Source organism: Ascaphus truei, chromosome 7 (genome assembly GCF_040206685.1).
Source record: "Ascaphus truei isolate aAscTru1 chromosome 7, aAscTru1.hap1, whole genome shotgun sequence".
NCBI lineage: Eukaryota > Metazoa > Chordata > Amphibia > Anura > Ascaphidae > Ascaphus > Ascaphus truei.
In genome coordinates, this window is record NC_134489.1 from 44,249,511 (window position 1) to 44,268,637 (window position 19,127).

The following is a 19,127-nucleotide window of genomic DNA, read 5'->3' on the forward strand; positions in this document are numbered from 1 at the left end:
AAGGCAGGGAGGGGCGGGGGGCAAAGGGCAGGGAGGGGGGGGGCAAAGGGCAGGGAGGGGCGGGGGCAAAGGGCAGGGAGGGGCGGGGGGGGCAAAGGGCAGGGAGGGGCGGGGGCAAAGGGCAGGGAGGGGCGGGGGCAAAGGGCAGGGAGGGGAAAAAGGCCAGGGAGGGGTGGGGGGGGCTAAGGACAGGGATGGGCGGGGGCAAAGGGCAGGGAGGGGAAAAAGGCCAGGGAGGGGCGGAGAGGCGGGGGGGCTAAGGACAGGGAAGGGCAAGAGGGGGCAGGGAGGGAGGGGGGCAAGAGGGGAGGGAGGGGGGAAAAGGGCAGAGGGAGGGAGGGCAGAGGGCAGGGGAGGGAGGGCAGGGGGCGGGAGGGCAGGGGGAGGGAGGGCAGGGGGGGCAAAGGGCAGGGGGAGGGAGGGTAGGGGGGCAAAGGGCAGGGGGAGGGAGGGCAGGGGGAGGGAGGGCAGGGGGGGCAAAGGGCAGGGAGGGGCGTGGGGGCTAAGGACAGGGAGGGTGCAGAGAGGGAGGGGGGCAAGAGGCAAGGGGGCAAAGGGCAGGGGGTGCAGGGGAGGGAGGGTAGGGGTCAAAGGGCAGGGGGAGGGAGGGCAGGGGGCAAAAGGCATTGGGAGGGAGGGCAGGGGGGGCAAAGGGGAGGGGGGGGCAAAGGGCAGGGGGGGCAAAGGGCAGGGGGAGTCAGGGACGCGTTAAATAAGCCACTCACCTTGCACACGGCCGCGCTCCTCTTCCCCCGGATACCGGCCGCCCTGCTCCGGCTCCTCCGCGGAGAGGCTGAGACGCTCCGGTGAGGAGGTGCTGGGCCTCTCGCGGGGAGAGGCGGAGACAGCCGGAGGAGAGGCGGAGACAGCCAGAGGAGCGTCCTGTGTGAGGGGAGAGCCGCGTGCTCTGTGTGTGGGGGGGGGGGGGGAGAGCGCCGGGTGAGGGGAGAGCCGCGTGCTCTGTGTGTGGGGGGGGGGAGGGGGTGAGGGAGAGCGCCGGGTGAGGGGAGAGCCGCGTGCTCTGTGTGTGGGGGGTGGGGGTGAGGGAGAGCCGCGTGCTCTGTGTGTGGGGGGGGGGGGGGTGAGGGAGAGCGCCGGGTGAGGGGAGAGCCGCGTGCTCTGTGTGTGGGGGGGGGTGAGGGAGAGCGCCGGGTGAGGGGAGAGCCGCGTGCTCTGTGTGTGGGGGGGGGGGGTGAGGGAGAGCTGCGTGCTCTGTGTGTGGGGGGGGGGGGGGTGAGGGAGAGCGCCGGGTAAGGGGAGAGCTGCGTGCTCTGTGTGTGGGGGGGGGGGGGTGAGGGAGAGCGCCGGGTAAGGGGAGAGCCGCGTGCTCTGTGTGTGTGGGGGGGGGGGGGTGAGGGAGAGCGCCGGGTGAGAGGAGAGCTCCCCCGCTGACTGGGGCGGGGGGGGGGGGAGGTAAAAGCGCAGGAAACCGGGGAGAGGAGGAGGTGAATGTGATGGGGGGGGGGAGAGGAGAGAGAGGTGTGGTGGGAGGGTGGGTGGGTGTGTGTGTGTGTGTGTGTGTGTGTGTGTTTTGCCTTGTGTGTGTGTGTGGCCTGTGTTTTGGCCCGTCACTCCGCCTCAGGCCAATGAGAGGTGTGCGGGGGCGGCCGGGCGGCCCAAGGGACCAATGACATTTCCCCTAGGGACACAGGCCATGCAGACAAAAATACAGTGTTTTCACAAATTGCAGACAAACATACAGTGCTTTCACAAATATATATATAATAATAATATATATATATATATATATATATATATATATATATATATATATATATATATATGTAGATAGATGTGGGGGGGAGGGGGGGAGAATATGAGGTATGTGGGGGGGAGGGGGGGAGAATATGAGGTATGTGGGGGGAGGGGGGGAGAAATATGAGGTATGTGGGGGGAGGGGGGGAGAATATGAGGTATGAGGGGGGAGAATATGAGGTATGTGGGGGGAGGGGGGGAGAATATGAGGTATGTGGGGGGGGGAATATGAGGTATGTGGGGGGAGGGGGGGAGAATATGAGGTATGTGGGGGGAGGGGGGGGGGAATATGAGGTATGTGGGGGGAGGGGAGGGAAATATGAGGTATGTGGGGGGGAGGGGGGGAGAATATGAGGTATGTGGGGGGGGGAGAAATATGAGGTATGTGGGGGGAGGGGGAGAAATATGAGGTATGTGAGGGGGGGAGAATATAGGAGGTATGTGGGGGGGAGGGGGGAGAATATGAGGTATGTGGGGAGGGGGGGGAGAATATGGGGTATGTGGGGCGGAGGGGGGGAGAATATGAGGTATGTGGGGGGGGGGGAGAATATGAGGTATGTGGGGGGAGGGGGGGAGAATATGAGGTATGGGGGGGGGGAATATGAGGTATGTGGGGGGAGAAATATGAGGTATGTGGGGGGGAGGGGGGGAGAAATATGAGGTATGTGGGGGGAGAAATATGAGGTATGTGGGGGGAGGGGGGAGAATATATGAGGTATGTGGGGGGGGAGGGGGGAGAATATGAGGTATGTGGGGGGGAGAATATGAGGTATGTGGGGGGGGAGAATATGAGGTATGTGGGGGGGGAGAATATGAGGTATGTGGGGGGAGGGGGGGAGAATATGAGGTATGTGGGGGGAGGGGGGAGAATGAGGTATGTGGAGGGGAGGGGGAGAATGAGGTATGTGGGGGGAGGGGGGGGGATATGAGGTATGTGGGGGGAGGGGGGGAGAATATGAGGTATGTGGGGTCAGACAGACTGCTGTTTGTTATCTTGTAGGTGATCGCTTTGCTAACCTCTCACCACTGAACAGTTTAATGTCAGTGGTGGAATAACCTCCCACCGGCCACCAACATACTCTGTAGCGATGTACAATGGAGGTACCGCTATGTATATTCCATTTACAGAATGTCATGCAAATAAGGACAGAAAAGTGCAAACAGATACACAAGGGCCCTGCGACGGAGAGCTTACACTCTACAGGGGATAATGATGCTTGGTAATTGTATCCCAGGACAGACCTGTAGAGACCCCTGCCAGACCTGCCATGCTGATGTGTATACTGTCTCTCCGTCCCCTAGTCCTGACCACGTGGAGGTGCACTGTACGGGTCTGGGGTGTATTTTCCGGGTCAGCGGTCAGGCTCCGCGACCTGTCAGTCTGCCAAAAATAGTAGTGAAACTAGAAATATCAATGAAATACCTGACAATTGGTGTTAATATAAATTCCTTGTTTTCTGATACCGATTGCGGCAGTGTGAGGCGGCAGTGTGAGGCGGCAGTGTGAGGGCGGCAGTGTGAGGTCGGCAGTGTGAGGCGGCGGTGTGAGGCGGCGGTGTGAGGCGGCGGTGTGAGGCGGCGGTGTGAGGCCGCGGTGTGAGGCGGCGGTGTGAGGAGGCGGTGTGAGGTCCGCAGTGTGAGGCCGCAGTAATGTAGGTGACAAAACACTAAAATCGCAGCTTCTTTATAAATGCATGCAAGTGAGCTGTGATACCCAGCACTGCTTTATAATGCGTTGTGTGCACGAGTCCAGGTGCGAGACATGTCCACCTCTGTTATCTTCTGAGTGACATCTGCCAACTGTGTGCATTGCATCTGTCCCTATAGAAGGGTGCCAGGGTGACCGCAGGGCAGTGTGAGCGCTGTCCCGGGTTAGAGGGCACATTTTTGGACTTGCACCACCTGTCAGCCGTACGGTCGCAGGTCTGGTTCTGTGTCCTTCACAAGGACAGGACGCTCACACTAAATCACACCGCTGACCTTTCCATAATGTCATATGTTCCAGCCTGCTGTATTAGGGACTGAATCCGCGAGGATCCGCAGCGCGGACTGCGCTTCCCCCCTCAATGCCAGGCTATCTGGGACAGGATCACACACACCTGGTTTTAGATCTATTGTAGGGCGACCCCTGACTGCAGAGTATCAGGGACAGGCTCACTGTCCTGGGTTTATATGTAATGTAGGCTGTTACTGAGAGTATCTGGGCGCTCTGTTACTGAGAGTATCTGGGCGCTCTGTTACTGAGAGTATCTGGGCGCGCTGTTACTGAGAGTATCTGGGCGCGCTGTTACTGAGAGTATCTGGGCGCGCTGTTACTGAGAGTATCTGGGCGCGCTGTCACTGAGAGTATCTGGGCGCTCTGTCACTGAGCGTATCTGGGCGCGATGTTACTGAGAGTATCTGGGCGCGCTGTTACTGAGAGTATCTGGGCGCGCTGTCACTGAGAGTATCTGGGCGCACTGTTACTGAGAGTATCTGGGCGCGCTGTCACTGAGAGTATCTGGGCGCGCTGTTACTGAGAGTATCTGGGCGCGCTGTTACTGAGAGTATCTGGGCGCGCTGTCACTGAGAGTATCTGGGCGCGCTGTCACTGAGAGTATCTGGGCGCGCTGTCACTGAGAGTATCTGGGCGCGCTGTCACTGAGAGTATCTGGGCGCGCTGTCACTGAGAGTAATCTGGGCGCGCTGTTACTGAGAGTATCTGGGTGTTACTGAGAGTATCTGGGCGCGCTGTTACTGAGAGTATCTGGGTGTTACTGAGAGTATCTGGGGGCGCTGTTACTGAGAGTATCTGGGTGTTACTGAGAGTATCTGGGCGCGCTGTTACTGAGAGTATCTGGGCGCGCTGTTACTGAGAGTATCTGGGCGCGCTGTTACTGAGAGTATCTGGGCGCGCTGTCACTGAGAGTATCTGGGCGCGCTGTCACTGAGAGTATCTGGGCGCGCTGTCACTGAGAGTATCTGGGCGCGCTGTCACTGAGAGTATCTGGGCGCGCTGTTACTGAGAGTATCTGGGCGCGCTGTCACTGAGAGTATCTGGGCGCGCTGTTACTGAGAGTATCTGGGCGCGCTGTTACTGAGAGTATCTGGGCGCGCTGTTACTGAGAGTATCTGGGCGGTATGTGGAATATGAGGTATGTGGGGGGAGGGGGGGGGGAATATGAGGTATGTGGGGGGAGGCGGGGGAAATATGAGGTATGTGGGGGGGAGAATATGAGGTATGTGGGGGGAGGGGGGAGAAATATGAGGTATGTGGGGGGGAGAATATGAGGTATGTGAGGGGGAGGGGGGAGAATATGAGGTTTGTGGGGGGGAGGGGGAGGGAGAATATGAGGTTTGTGGGGGGGAGGGGGGGAGAATATGAGGTACTAGCTGGTATACCCGGAGTTGCCCGGGCGTGGAAGGGCAGGGGGCATGGAGTGGAAGGGCAGGGGGGGGGAGGGGAAGGGCGGGGGGGCCAAGGGTCGTGGGAGGGCAAAGGGCAGGGAGGGGAAGGGGGGGGCAAAGGGGCAGTGAGGGGAAGGGGGGGGCAGAGGGGAAGGGGGGGCAAAGGGGCAGGGAGGGATGGGGGGGGCAGGGAGGGGAAGGGGGGGGCAAAGGGCAGGGAGGGCGGGGGGGCAAAGGGCAGGGAGGGGTGGGGGGGGCAAAGGGCAGGGAGGGGCAAGAGGGGGCAGGGAGGGAGGGGGGGCAAGAGGGCAAAGGGCAGGGGGGCAAAGGGGAAAAGGGCAGGGGAGCAAAGGGGAAAAGGGCAGGGGGAGGGAGGGCAGGGTGGAAAAGGGCAAAGGGCAGGGGGCAAAGGGGAGGGAGGGCAGGGGGCCAAGGGCAGGGGGAGGGAGGGCAGGGGGGGCAAAGGGCAGGGGGGCAAAGGGCCTGGAGGGGCAAAGGGCAGGGGGAGCAAAGGGCAGGGGGAGGGAGGGCAGGGGGGGCAAAGGGCAGGATGGGGCAGGGGGCTAAGGACAGGGAGGGGGCAGAGAGGGAGGGGGGAGTGGGGCAGGGGGCAAGAGAGCAAAGGGCAGGGTGGCAAAGGGCAGGGGGAGGGAGGGCAGGGGGCGCAGGGGAGGGAGGGTAGGGGTCAAAGGGCAGGGGGAGGGAGGGCAGGGGGCAAAAGGCATTGGGAGGGAGGGCAGGGGGGGGCAAAGGGGAGGGAGGGCAGGGGGGCAAAGGGCAGGGGGAGGGAGGGCAGGGGGAGGGAGGGCAGGGGGGGCAAAGGGCAGGGGGAGTCAGGGACGCGTTAAAGTGTGAGGCGGCGGTGTGAGGCGGCGGTGTGAGGTCCGCGGTGTGAGGCGGCGGTGTGAGGTCGGCGGTGTGAGGCGGCGGTGTAAGGCGGCGGTGTGAGGCGGCGGTGTGAGGCGGCGGTGTGAGGTCCGCAGTGTGAGGCCGCAGTGTGAGGCCGCAGTGTGAGGCCGCAGTGTGAGGCCGCAGTGTGAGGAGGCGGTGTGAGGTCCGCAGTGTGAGGCCGCAGTAATGTAGATGACAAAACACTAAAATCGCAGCTTCTTTATAAATGCATGCAAGTGAGCTGTGATACCCAGCACTGCTTTATAATGCGTTGTGTGCACGAGTCCAGGTGCGAGACATGTCCACCTCTGTTATCTTCTGAGTGACATCTGCCAACTGTGTGCATTGCATCTGTCCCTATAGAAGGGTGCCAGGGTGACCGCAGGGCAGTGTGAGCGCTGTCCCGGGTTAGAGGGCACATTTTTGGACTTGCACCACCTGTCAGCCGTACGGTCGCAGGTCTGGTTCTGTGTCCTTCACAAGGACAGGACGCTCACACTAAATCACACCGCTGACCTTTCCACAATGTCATATGTTCCAGCCTGCTGTATTAGGGACTGAATCCGCGAGGATCCGCAGCGCGGACTGCGCTTCCCCCCTCAATGCCAGGCTATCTGGGACAGGATCACACACACCTGGTTTTAGATCTATTGTAGGGCGACCCCTGACTGCAGAGTATCAGGGACAGGCTCACTGTCCTGGGTTTATATGTAATGTAGGCTGTTACTGAGAGTATCTGGGCGCGCTGTTACTGAGAGTATCTGGGCGCGCTGTTACTGAGAGTATCTGGGGGCGCTGTTACTGAGAGTATGTGGGTGTTACTGAGAGTATCTGGGCGCGCTGTTACTGAGAGTATCTGGGCGCGCTGTTACTGAGAGTATCTGGGCGCGCTGTTACTGAGAGTATCTGGGCGCGCTGTCACTGAGAGTATCTGGGCGCGCTGTCACTGAGAGTAATCTGGGTGTTACTGAGAGTATCTGGGCGCGCTGTTACTGAGAGTATCTGGGCGCGCTGTCACTGAGAGTAATCTGGGCGCGCTGTTACTGAGAGTATCTGGGCGCGCTGTTACTGAGAGTATCTGGGTGTCACTGAGAGTATCTGGGCGCGCTGTTACTGAGAGTAATCTGGGCGCGCTGTCACTGAGAGTAATCTGGGCGCGCTGTTACTGAGAGTATCTGGGCGCGCTGTTACTGAGAGTATCTGGGTGTCACTGAGAGTATCTGGGTATTACTGAGAGTATCTGGGCGCGCTGTTACTGAGAGTATCTGGGCGCGCTGTTACTGAGAGTATCTGGGCGCGCTGTTACTGAGAGTATCTGGGCGCGCTGTTACTGAGAGTATCTGGGCGCGCTGTCACAGAGTATCTGGGCGCGCTGTTACTGAGAGTATCTGGGCGCGCTGTCACTGAGAGTATCTGGGCGCGCTGTTACTGAGAGTATCTGGGCGCGCTGTTACTGAGAGTATCTGGGCGTGCTGTCACTGAGAGTATCTGGGCGCGCTGTTACTGAGAGTATCTGGGTGTCACTGAGAGTATCTGGGTGTCACTGAGAGTATCTGGGTATTACTGAGAGTATCTGGGCGCGCTGTTACTGAGAGTATCTGGGCGCGCTGTTACTGAGAGTATCTGGGCGCGCTGTTACTGAGAGTATCTGGGCGCGCTGTTACTGAGAGTATCTGGGCGCGCTGTTACTGAGAGTATCTGGGCGCGCTGTTACTGAGAGTATCTGGGCGCGCTGTCACTGAGAGTATCTGGGCGCGCTGTTACTGAGAGTATCTGGGCGCGGTGTCACTGAGAGTATCTGGGCGCGCTGTTACTGAGAGTATCTGGGCGCGCTGTTACTGAGAGTATCTGGGCGTGCTGTCACTGAGAGTAATCTGGGCGCGCTGTCACTGAGAGTATCTGGGCGCGCTGTTACTGAGAGTATCTGGGCGCGCTGTTACTGAGAGTATCTGGGCGCGCTGTTACTGAGAGTATCTGGGCGCGCTGTTACTGAGAGTATCTGGGTGTTACTGAGAGTATCTGGGCGAGCTGTTACTGAGAGTATCTGGGTGTTACTGAGAGTATCTGGGGGCGCTGTTACTGAGAGTATCTGGGCGCGCTGTCACTGAGAGTATCTGGGCGCGCTGTCACTGAGAGTAATCTGGGTGTTACTGAGAGTATCTGGGCGCGCTGTTACTGAGAGTATCTGGGCGCGCTGTCACTGAGAGTAATCTGGGCGCGCTGTTACTGAGAGTATCTGGGCGCGCTGTTACTGAGAGTATCTGGGTGTCACTGAGAGTATCTGGGCGCGCTGTTACTGAGAGTAATCTGGGCGCGCTGTCACTGAGAGTAATCTGGGCGCGCTGTTACTGAGAGTATCTGGGCGCGCTGTTACTGAGAGTATCTGGGTGTCACTGAGAGTATCTGGGTATTACTGAGAGTATCTGGGCGCGCTGTTACTGAGAGTATCTGGGCGCGCTGTTACTGAGAGTATCTGGGCGCGCTGTTACTGAGAGTATCTGGGCGCGCTGTCACAGAGTATCTGGGCGCGCTGTTACTGAGAGTATCTGGGCGCGCTGTCACTGAGAGTATCTGGGCGCGCTGTTACTGAGAGTATCTGGGCGCGCTGTTACTGAGAGTATCTGGGCGTGCTGTCACTGAGAGTATCTGGGCGCGCTGTTACTGAGAGTATCTGGGTGTCACTGAGAGTATCTGGGTATTACTGAGAGTATCTGGGCGCGCTGTTACTGAGAGTATCTGGGCGCGCTGTTACTGAGAGTATCTGGGCGCGCTGTTACTGAGAGTATCTGGGCGCGCTGTTACTGAGAGTATCTGGGCGCGCTGTTACTGAGAGTATCTGGGCGCGCTGTCACTGAGAGTATCTGGGCGCGCTGTTACTGAGAGTATCTGGGCGCGCTGTCACTGAGAGTATCTGGGCGCGCTGTTACTGAGAGTATCTGGGCGCGCTGTTACTGAGAGTATCTGGGCGTGCTGTCACTGAGAGTAATCTGGGCGCGCTGTCACTGAGAGTATCTGGGCGCGCTGTTACTGAGAGTATCTGGGCGCGCTGTTACTGAGAGTATCTGGGCGCGCTGTTACTGAGAGTATCTGGGTGTCACTGAGAGTATCTGGGCGCGCTGTTACTGAGAGTATCTGGGCGCGCTGTTACTGAGAGTATCTGGGTGTTACTGAGAGTATCTGGGCGAGCTGTTACTGAGAGTATCTGGGTGTTACTGAGAGTATCTGGGCGCGCTGTTACTGAGAGTATCTGGGCGCGCTGTTACTGAGAGTATCTGGGTGCGCTGTTACTGAGAGTATCTGGGCGCGCTGTTACTGAGAGTATGTGGGTGTTACTGAGAGTATCTGGGCGCGCTGTTACTGAGAGTATCTGGGTGTTACTGAGAGTATCTGGGCGCGCTGTTACTGAGAGTATCTGGGCGCGCTGTTACTGAGAGTATCTCGGCGCGCTGTTACTGAGAGTATCTGGGCGCGCTGTTACTGAGAGTATGTGGGTGTTACTGAGAGTCTCTGGGCGCGCTGTTACTGAGAGTATCTGGGTGTTACTGAGAATATCTGGGCGCGCTGTCACTGAGAGTATCTGGGCGCGCTGTCACTGAGAGTATCTGGGTGCGCTGTTACTGAGAGTATCTGGGCGCGATGTTACTGAGAGTATCTGGGCGCGCTGTCACTGAGAGTATCTGGGCGCGCTGTCACTGAGAGTATCTGGGCGCGCTGTCACTGAGAGTATCTGGGCGCGATGTTACTGAGAGTATCTGGGCGCGATGTTACTGAGAGTATCTGGGCGCGCTGTTACTGAGAGTATCTGGGCGCGCTGTTACTGAGAGTATCTGGGCGCGCTGTTACTGAGAGTATCTGGGCGCGCTGTTACTGAGAGTATCTGGGCGCGCTGTTACTGAGAGTATCTGGGCGCGCTGTTACTGAGAGTATCTGGGCGCGATGTTACTGAGAGTATCTGGGCGCGATGTTACTGAGAGTATCTGGGCTCGCTGTCACTGAGAGTATCTGGGCGCGCTGTCACTGAGAGTATCTGGGCGAGCTGTCACTGAGAGTATCTGGGCGCGCTGTTACTGAGAGTATCTGGGCGCGCTGTTACTGAGAGTATCTGGGCGCGCTGTTACTGAGAGTATCTGGGCGCGCTGTTACTGAGAGTATCTGGGCGCGCTGTCACTGAGAGTATCTGGGCGCGCTGTTACTGAGAGGATCTGGGCGCGCTGTTACTGAGAGTATCTGGGCGCGCTGTTACTGAGAGTATCTGGGCGCGCTGTCACTGAGAGTATCTGGGCGCGCTGTTACTGAGAGTATCTGGGCGCGCTGTTACTGAGAGTATCTGGGCGCGCTGTTACTGAGAGTATCTGGGCGCGCTGTCACAGAGTATCTGGGCGCGCTGTTACTGAGAGTATCTGGGCGCGCTGTTACTGAGAGTATCTGGGCGCGCTGTTACTGAGAGTATCTGGGCGCGCTGTTAGGGGGCCAAGGGCAGGGGGAGGGAGGGCAGGGGGGCAAAGGGCCTGGAGGGGCAAAGGGCAGGGGGAGCAAAGGGCAGGGGGAGGGAGGGCAGGGGGGGCAAAGGGCAGGATGGGGCAGGGGGCTAAGTACAGGGAGGGGGCAGAGAGGGAGGGGGGAGTGGGGCAGGGGGCAAGAGAGCAAAGGGCAGGGTGGCAAAGGGCAGGGGGAGGGAGGGCAGGGGGCGCAGGGGAGGGAGGGGAGGGGTCAAAGGGCAGGGGGAGGGAGGGCAGGGGGCAAAAGGCATTGGGAGGGAGGGCAGGGGGGGGCAAAGGGCAGGGGGGGCAAAGGGGAGGGAGGGCAGGGGGGCAAAGGGCAGGGGGAGGGAGGGCAGGGGGGGGCAAAGGGCAGGGGGAGGGAGGGCAGGGGGGGCAAAGGGCAGGGGGAGTCAGGGACGCGTTAAAGTGTGAGGCGGCGGTGTGAGGCGGCGGTGTGAGGCCGCAGTGTGAGGCCGCAGTAATGTAGGTGACAAAACACTAAAATCGCAGCTTCTTTATAAATGCATGCAAGTGAGCTGTGATACCCAGCACTGCTTTATAATGCGTTGTGTGCACGAGTCCAGGTGCGAGACATGTCCACCTCTGTTATCTTCTGAGTGACATCTGCCAACTGTGTGCATTGCATCTGTCCCTATAGAAGGGTGCCAGGGTGACCGCAGGGCAGTGTGAGCGCTGTCCCGGGTTAGAGGGCACATTTTTGGACTTGCACCACCTGTCAGCCGTACGGTCGCAGGTCTGGTTCTGTGTCCTTCACAAGGACAGGACGCTCACACTAAATCACACCGCTGACCTTTCCACAATGTCATATGTTCCAGCCTGCTGTATTAGGGACTGAATCCGCGAGGATCCGCAGCGCGGACTGCGCTTCCCCCCTCAATGCCAGGCTATCTGGGACAGGATCACACACACCTGGTTTTAGATCTATTGTAGGGCGACCCCTGACTGCAGAGTATCGGGGACAGGCTCACTGTCCTGGGTTTATATGTAATGTAGGCTGTTACTGAGAGTATCTGGGCGCGCTGTTACTGAGAGTATCTGGGCGCGCTGTTACTGAGAGTATCTGGGGGCGCTGTTACTGAGAGTATGTGGGTGTTACTGAGAGTATCTGGGCGCGCTGTTACTGAGAGTATCTGGGCGCGCTGTTACTGAGAGTATCTGGGTGTTACTGAGAGTATCTGGGCGCGCTGTTACTGAGAGTATCTGGGTGTTACTGAGAGTATCTGGGTGTTACTGAGAGTATCTGGGCGCGCTGTTACTGAGAGTATCTGGGCGCGCTGTTACTGAGAGTATCTGGGCACGCTGTTACTGAGAGTATCTGGGCGCGCTGTTACTGAGAGTATCTGGGTGTCACTGAGAGTATCTGGGCGCGCTGTTACTGAGAGTATCTGGGCGCGCTGTTACTGAGAGTATCTGGGCGCGCTGTCACTGAGAGTATCTGGGTGTTACTGAGAGTATGTGGGCGCGCTGTCACTGAGAGTATCTGGGCGCGCTGTTACTGAGAGTATCTGGGCGCGCTGTTACTGAGAGTATCTGGGCGCGCTGTTACTGAGAGTATCTGGGCGCGCTGTTACTGAGAGTATCTGGGCGCGCTGTCACTGAGAGTATCTGGGTGTTACTGAGAGTATGTGGGCGCGCTGTCACTGAGAGTATCTGGGCGCGCTGTTACTGAGAGTATCTGGGCGCGCTGTTACTGAGAGTATCTGGGCGCGCTGTCACTGAGAGTATCTGGGTGTTACTGAGAGTATGTGGGCGCGCTGTCACTGAGAGTATCTGGGCGCGCTGTTACTGAGAGTATCTGGGCGCGCTGTTACTGAGAGTATCTGGGCGCGCTGTTACTGAGAGTATCTGGGCGCGCTGTTACTGAGAGTATCTGGGCGCGCTGTTACTGAGAGTATCTGGGCGCGCTGTCACTGAGAGTATCTGGGCGCGCTGTTACTGAGAGTATCTGGGCATTACTAAGTGCTTTTGGTCGGCTCGATATTACTAATTAATTCTTAGTCTCAAGAGCGGAGATTAGGGGGAAATGAAATTACTATTCACCCATGCGTGCAATGTACAGCGTCATGTGACAGGGCTCGTCCAATCGGGAGGAGAAGCTAGTGTGTGGTTATTGTAACACACACACCCCATTATAACACACACCACACACACACACACACACTGTAAGAGTCTGACACACAGGATCGTGTATGTATGTGTATGTATGTGTGTATATATATATATATATAATGTGTGTGTGTGTGTGTATTATTATTTTAGTGGCGTCTTGTGAACATGTAATGGTGAAATTGCTCTCGTTATTGTATAGTGTGTGTGTACATGTGTGTACACATACATACATACATGCAGTATTGGCCGAATACAGCGCGGCCTCGCACATAATACGACCCAGCCGTTTTGAAGGTGTTCTACATGGAAAATAAAAGGTGTTGGGCTGCGCATGTAATACGGGGACAGATTTCGGAAGGACATTTTTAGGGGGAAAATATAGCCCTATATTCAGGCAAATACTGTGTGTGTGTGTGTGTGTGTGTGTGTGTGTGTGTGTGTGTGTGTGTGTGTGTGTGTGTGTGTGTGTGTGTGTGTGTGTGTGCGGCTCTGACTCTCCCTCTCTGTGTGTGTGTGTGGCTCTGACTCTCCCTCTCTGTGTGTGTGTGTGTGTGTGTGTGTGTGTGTGTGTGTGTGTGTGTGCGCGGCTCTGACTCTCCCTCTGTGTGTGTGTGTGTGTGTGTGTGTGTGTGTGTGCGGGCTCTGACTCTCCCTCTCTCTGTGTGTGTGTGCGGGCTCTGACTCTCCCTCTCTGTGTGTGTGTGTGCGGGCTCTGACTCTCCCTCTCTGTGTGTGTGTGTGTGTGTGTGTGTGTGTGTGTGTGTGCGTGCGTGCGCGTGTGTGTGTGCGTGCGGGCTCTGACTCTCCCTCTCTCTGTGTGTTGCAGCTTACGGCGGGACGGGTACACGGTGCAGGTAAATGTGAATGACTACCTGGATATATACTGCCCTCACTACAACGAGTCCATGCCGGAGCACAGGATGGAGCAGTATATCCTCTATATGGTGAGCTACGAGGGTTACCGCACCTGTAACATGAGCCAGGGATTCAAGCGCTGGGAGTGTAACCGGCCGCACGCGCCTCACAGCCCCATCAAGTTCTCCGAGAAGTTCCAGCGGTACAGCGCCTTCTCCCTGGGGTACGAGTTCCACGCCGGCCACGAGTATTACTACATCTGTAAGTACCACGCCGCTCGCGGGCAATGCACTGACCTCTGGGAGCGACTGGTCAGTGAGGGAGGCTCTCTCTATACAGAGATACATTGTGTGTGTGTGTGTGTGTATACACACACACACACACACACACACACACACACACACACACACACACACACACACACACACACACACACACACACACACACAGCAGGTATTACCAGAAATTCATCCGGAAAGAAGAGACAGCACACAGCCAGGTAGATATGACACTTATATTGAGGTAACAAAAACCAAGGCACTACATCCGATGTTTCGGCCAGCTATACGTGACCTTCCTCAGGGATGGCTGGCTATCTACCTGGCTCCGTGCTGTCTCTTCTTTCCGGATGAACTTCTGGTAATACCTGCTGTCTAAATATGCATATGGGATTAGCATCAGTATAACATTGTTTACAGAGTGCCTGCTGCCTTGTTTTATTTATATATATATATACACTAGCTGATATACCCGGCGTTGCAGGGAGGGGGGCTTTAAAGGCAGTGGAGGGGGGGCGTGAAAGGCAGGGGGGGGGGCGTGAAAGGCAGGGGGCGGTGTGAAAAGCCGGGGGGGGGGGGGGGGTGAAAGGCAGGGGGGGGCGTGAAAGGCAGGGGGGGCGGCGTTAAAGGCAGGGGGGTGGTGGCATGAAAGGCAGGGGGGGCGGCGTGAAAGGCAGGGGGGGGGGCGTGAAAGGCAGGGGGGGTGTGAAAGGCAGGGGGGGGCGTCAAATGCAGGGGGGGTGGCGTGAAAGGCAGGGGGGGTGGCGTGAAAGGCAGGGGGGGTGGCGTGAAAGGCAGGGGGAGGGGGGCGTGAAAGGCAGGGGGAGGGGGGCGTGAAAGGCAGGGGGAGGGGGGCGTGAAAGGCTGGGGGAGGGGGCGTGAAAGGCTGGGGGAGGGGGGCGTGAAAGGCTTGGGGAGAGGGGAGTGAAAGGCAGGGGGGGGCGTGAAAGGCAGGGGGGGCGTGAAAGGCAGGGGGCGGCGTGAAAGGCAGGGGAGTGGTGGCGTGAAAGGCAGGGGGGGTGGCGTGAAAGGCAGGGGGGGTGTGAAAGGAAGGGGGGGCCCTCAAATGCAGGGGGGCGGCGTGAAAGGCAGGGGGGGGTGGCGTGAAAGGCAGGGGGGTGTGAAAGGCAGGGGGGGCGTGAAAGGCAGGGGGGGTGGCGTGAAAGGCAGGGGTGTGTGAAAGGCAGGGGGGGTGTGAAAGGCAGGGGGAGGGGGGCGTGAAAGGCTGGGGGAGGGGGGCGTGAAAGGCTGGGGGAGGGGGGAGTGAAAGGCGGGGGGGGGGCGTGAAAGGCAGGGGGGGCGTCAAAGGCGGTGGGGGCGTCAAAGGCGGGGGGGCGTCAAAGGCAGGGGGGGGGGCGTCAAAGGCAGGGGGGGCATCAAAGGCATGGATTCGTCCCCCTGCATTTCCTCACCTGCCAGCATGCCACGCTCCTCGGCCTGGCCTGTTCCCCCGCCGGGGAGGGAGTTTAGTGGAGCGCCGGGAGGGAGAGATGAGCGGAGCCGGCGCCGCGAGGGAGGAAGGGGGTCCTTCCGGGCGCCGCCATCTTAGTCGCCGCGAGGCAGCTGCAGCCTGCCTGGCCACTGCCTGTTCCCCCGCCGGGGAGGGAGATGAGCGGAGCGCCGGGAGGGAGGGAGACGTGAGTGGAGCTCCGGGAGGGAGAGGTGAGTGGAGCTCCAGGAGGGAGAGGTGAGTGGAGCTCCGGGAGGGAGAGATGAGCGGAGCGCCGGGAGGGAGAGATGAGCGGAGCGCCGGGAGGGAGAGATGAGCGGAGCGCCGGGAGGGAGAGATGAGCGCCGGTAGGGAGAGATGAGCCGAGCACCGGGAGGGAGAGATGAGCCGAGCACCGGGAGGGAGAGATGAGCGGAGCGCCGGGAGGGAGAGATGAGCGGAGAGCCGGGAGGGAGGGAGAGATGAGCGGAGAGCCGGGAGGGAGGGAGAGATGAGCGGAGAGCCGGGAGGGAGGGAGAGATGAGCGGAGAGCCGGGAGGGAGAGATGAGCGGAGCGCCGGGAGGGAGAGATGAGCGGAGCGCCGGGAGGGAGAGATGAGCGGAGCGCCGGGAGGGAGAGATGAGCGGAGCGCCGGGAGGGAGAGATGAGCACTGAGAGGTGTGTGTGTGTGTGTGTGTGTGTTTGTGTGTGTGTGTGTGTGTGTGTGTGTGTGTGTGTGTGTGTGTGTGGCCGAGGGGGAAGAGAGTGGCAGTTGGGTGACGTCAGACCCACCAATCTGATTGGCCAGAGGCTGAGGACCAATCAGATTCACTGCAGATAGCACTAACCATTCGATTTTATATATTAAGATATACACACACACACACACACACACACACACACACACACACACACACACACACACACACACACACACTGACTGTGTGCTCTGTTCTGTTCCAGCCACACCAACGCACAACCACCGGCGCTCGTGCCTGAAGATGAAGGTGTTCGTTTGCTGCGTCACAAGTGAGTCATTTAGTTTGCTGCATTATAGAGCACTACTCGGTACCGCTATATACTTTCCTAACGGCAATGTCTGCGTATCGGGGTACGCTTCGGGGAGTATGAGTAATGTATGTGGGAGGAAGTAGAGTAAGCTCGGACGCGCGAGGTCATACCCAGTATAGTTGAGTATTGCCGGCTGTGTATTTAGCGGACGTGGAATGGTCGTACTCTGCACACTGTAGGACGTCGCCTCTGGCAGATCTCCTCCTCTCCGCATCTGACGGTGAAAGCCGCTCCGAGCAGCCAATCTCTCCGGGGACCCCTTTCTTAATCCTATTGTTACCGTGGAAACCAGCGGCAGAATCCCACGCAGGTGCACGGGAGCGTGGCTGCGGGTAGCCGTGTTCGAGGGGTCTCTGTTCCTCCTGGATTGTAACGTTGTCGCCACTCCCCCCTCTCCTTGCGTGGGACGGCGCTCTCTCGCGGCGGTCGCGCTGACGCTGCCTCTTGGCCGTGTGATCACAAGGCTGTTAGAACCACGAGGAGGTTTGCCCTGCGTGGCAGTGATGGGGTTAATGTCCTCTCCCTGCTGTCACACAGTAGTAGGATATTGTAATATTGGAGGCCAGAGGGAGTGTGCAAATATACACGGGTTACATGCATGTGGCGTGTTTTTGCCGCTGGGGACAGTCCTGGCGCAGCGATGTGACGCAGTGCGATGCAGGGTAGCATTGAGTAATGAGGGGGACCTCCCTTTGCGGTGGGAGCAGCTCTGCCTGGTTATAAGTGGGGGGAGGAGGGAGATAACGAGATGTCTGGTAACATATATATATATATATGTGTGTGTGTGTGTGTGTGTTGTGTATACACACACACGTGTGGGTGATCATGCTGTGTTTGTCTTTCGATTTTTGCAGCATCCCACTCCGGGGAGAAGCCTGCTCCGACCCTGCCCCAGTTCACAATAGGACCGGAAGTAAAGATAGAGGATCTAGGTGAGATGTGTGGGTTTGTAAATGGGGCATCATCCCCACAGCCCCCAAACGTGGCGTTACAGTGCCCCCTGCAGGAAGAAGAGGAGAGTGCATCGCAGTGTGGGTAATTGTCGGGGGCCTGGCCTGGCCTGGACGCAGTGTTTCATTGCAGCACGCATCTTCGGGGTTACGTTCATAGGGGTCTGATTTTCTTGTGATCCTTAAAAGCAGAATGTGTTTGGAAAAAGTGAGCAGTTTGTGCCTAAACATGCAATTACAATTAAAAAATTACGTCAAAATGTTTCTTAAACTTTTTTTTTTTATGATTTGTGAACGTTTCATTGTTGAGGATCTTAGAGAATAAGCGATGCACAGTGAGGATCTGAGAGAATACGCGATGCACAGTGAGGATCTGAGAGAATACGCGATGCACAGTGAGGATCTGAGAGAATAAGCGATGCACAGTGAGATCTGAGAGAATACGCGATGCACAGTGAGGATCTGAGAGAATACGCGATGCACAGTGAGGATCTGAGAGAATAAGCGATGCACAGTGAGGATCTGAGAGAATAAGGGATGCACAGTGAGATCTGAGAGAATAAGCGATGCACAGTGAGGATCTGAGAGAATAAGGGATGCACAGTGAGATCTGAGAGAATAAGCGATGCACAGTGAGATCTGAGAGAATAAGCGATGCACAGTGAGGATCTGAGAATAAGCGATGCACAGTGAGGATCTGAGAGAATAAGCGATGCACAGTGAGGATCTGAGAATAAGCGATGCACAGTGAGGATCTGAGAATAAGCGATGCACAGTGAGGATCTGAGAATAAGCGATGCACAGTGAGGATCTGAGAGAATAAGCGATGCACAGTGAGGATCTGAGAGAATAAGCGATGCACAGTGAGGATCTGAGAGAATAAGCGATGCACAGTGAGGATCTGAGAGAATAAGCGATGCACAGTGAGATCTGAGAGAATAAGCGATGCACAGTGAGATCTGAGAGAATAAGCGATGCACAGTGAGATCTGAGAGAATAAGCGATGCACAGTGAGGATCTGAGAATAAGCGATGCACAGTGAGGATCTTAGAGAATAAGCGATGCACAGTGAGGATCTGAGAGAATAAGGGATGCACAGTGAGATCTGAGAGAATAAGCGATGCACAGTGAGATCTGAGAGAATAAGCGATGCACAGTGAGGATCTGAGAATAAGCGATGCACAGTGAGGATCTGAGAGAATAAGCGATGCACAGTGAGGATCTGAGAATAAGCGATGCACAGTGAGGATCTGAGAATAAGCGATGCACAGTGAGGATCTGAGAGAATAAGCGATGCACAGTGAGATCTTAGAGAATAAGCGATGCACAGTGAAGATCTGAGAGAATAAGCGATGCACAGTGAGGATCTGAGAGAATAAGCGATGCACAGTGAGGATCTGAGAGAATAAGCGATGCACAGTGAGATCTGAGAGAATAAGCGATGCACAGTGAGATCTGAGAGAATAAGCGATGCACAGTGAGATCTGAGAGAATAAGCGATGCACAGTGAGGATCTGAGAATAAGCGATGCACAGTGAGGATCTTAGAGAATAAGCGATGCACAGTGAGATCTGAGAGAATACGCGATGCACAGTGAGATCTGAGAGAATAAGCGATGCACAGTGAGGATCTGAGAGAATACGCGATGCACAGTGAGATCTGAGAGAATAAGCGATGCACAGTGAGATCTGAGAGAATAAGCGATGCACAGTGAGGATCTGAGAGAATAAGCGATGCACAGTGAGGATCTGAGAGAATAAGCGATGCACAGTGAGGATCTGAGAGAATAAGCGATGCACAGTGAGATCTTAGAGAATAAGCGATGCACAGTGAAGATCTGAGAGAATAAGCGATGCACAGTGAGGATCTGAGAGAATAAGCGATGCACAGTGAGGATCT

General features: G+C 57.3%; 1 protein-coding gene across 1 annotated transcript in view; it reads left to right on the plus strand.

Moving 5' to 3' along the window:
- LOC142499160 (ephrin-A3-like) overlaps nucleotides 1-19,127 on the plus strand; it is a 138,658-nt gene that overhangs the window by 104,555 nt on the left and 14,976 nt on the right. Inside the window, exons 2-4 of the mRNA XM_075608124.1 lie at nucleotides 13,471-13,760; nucleotides 16,171-16,236; nucleotides 17,133-17,210. Coding sequence (XP_075464239.1) covers nucleotides 13,471-13,760; nucleotides 16,171-16,236; nucleotides 17,133-17,210 — 434 coding nt within the window. The remainder of the gene's footprint in view (nucleotides 1-13,470; nucleotides 13,761-16,170; nucleotides 16,237-17,132; nucleotides 17,211-19,127) is intronic.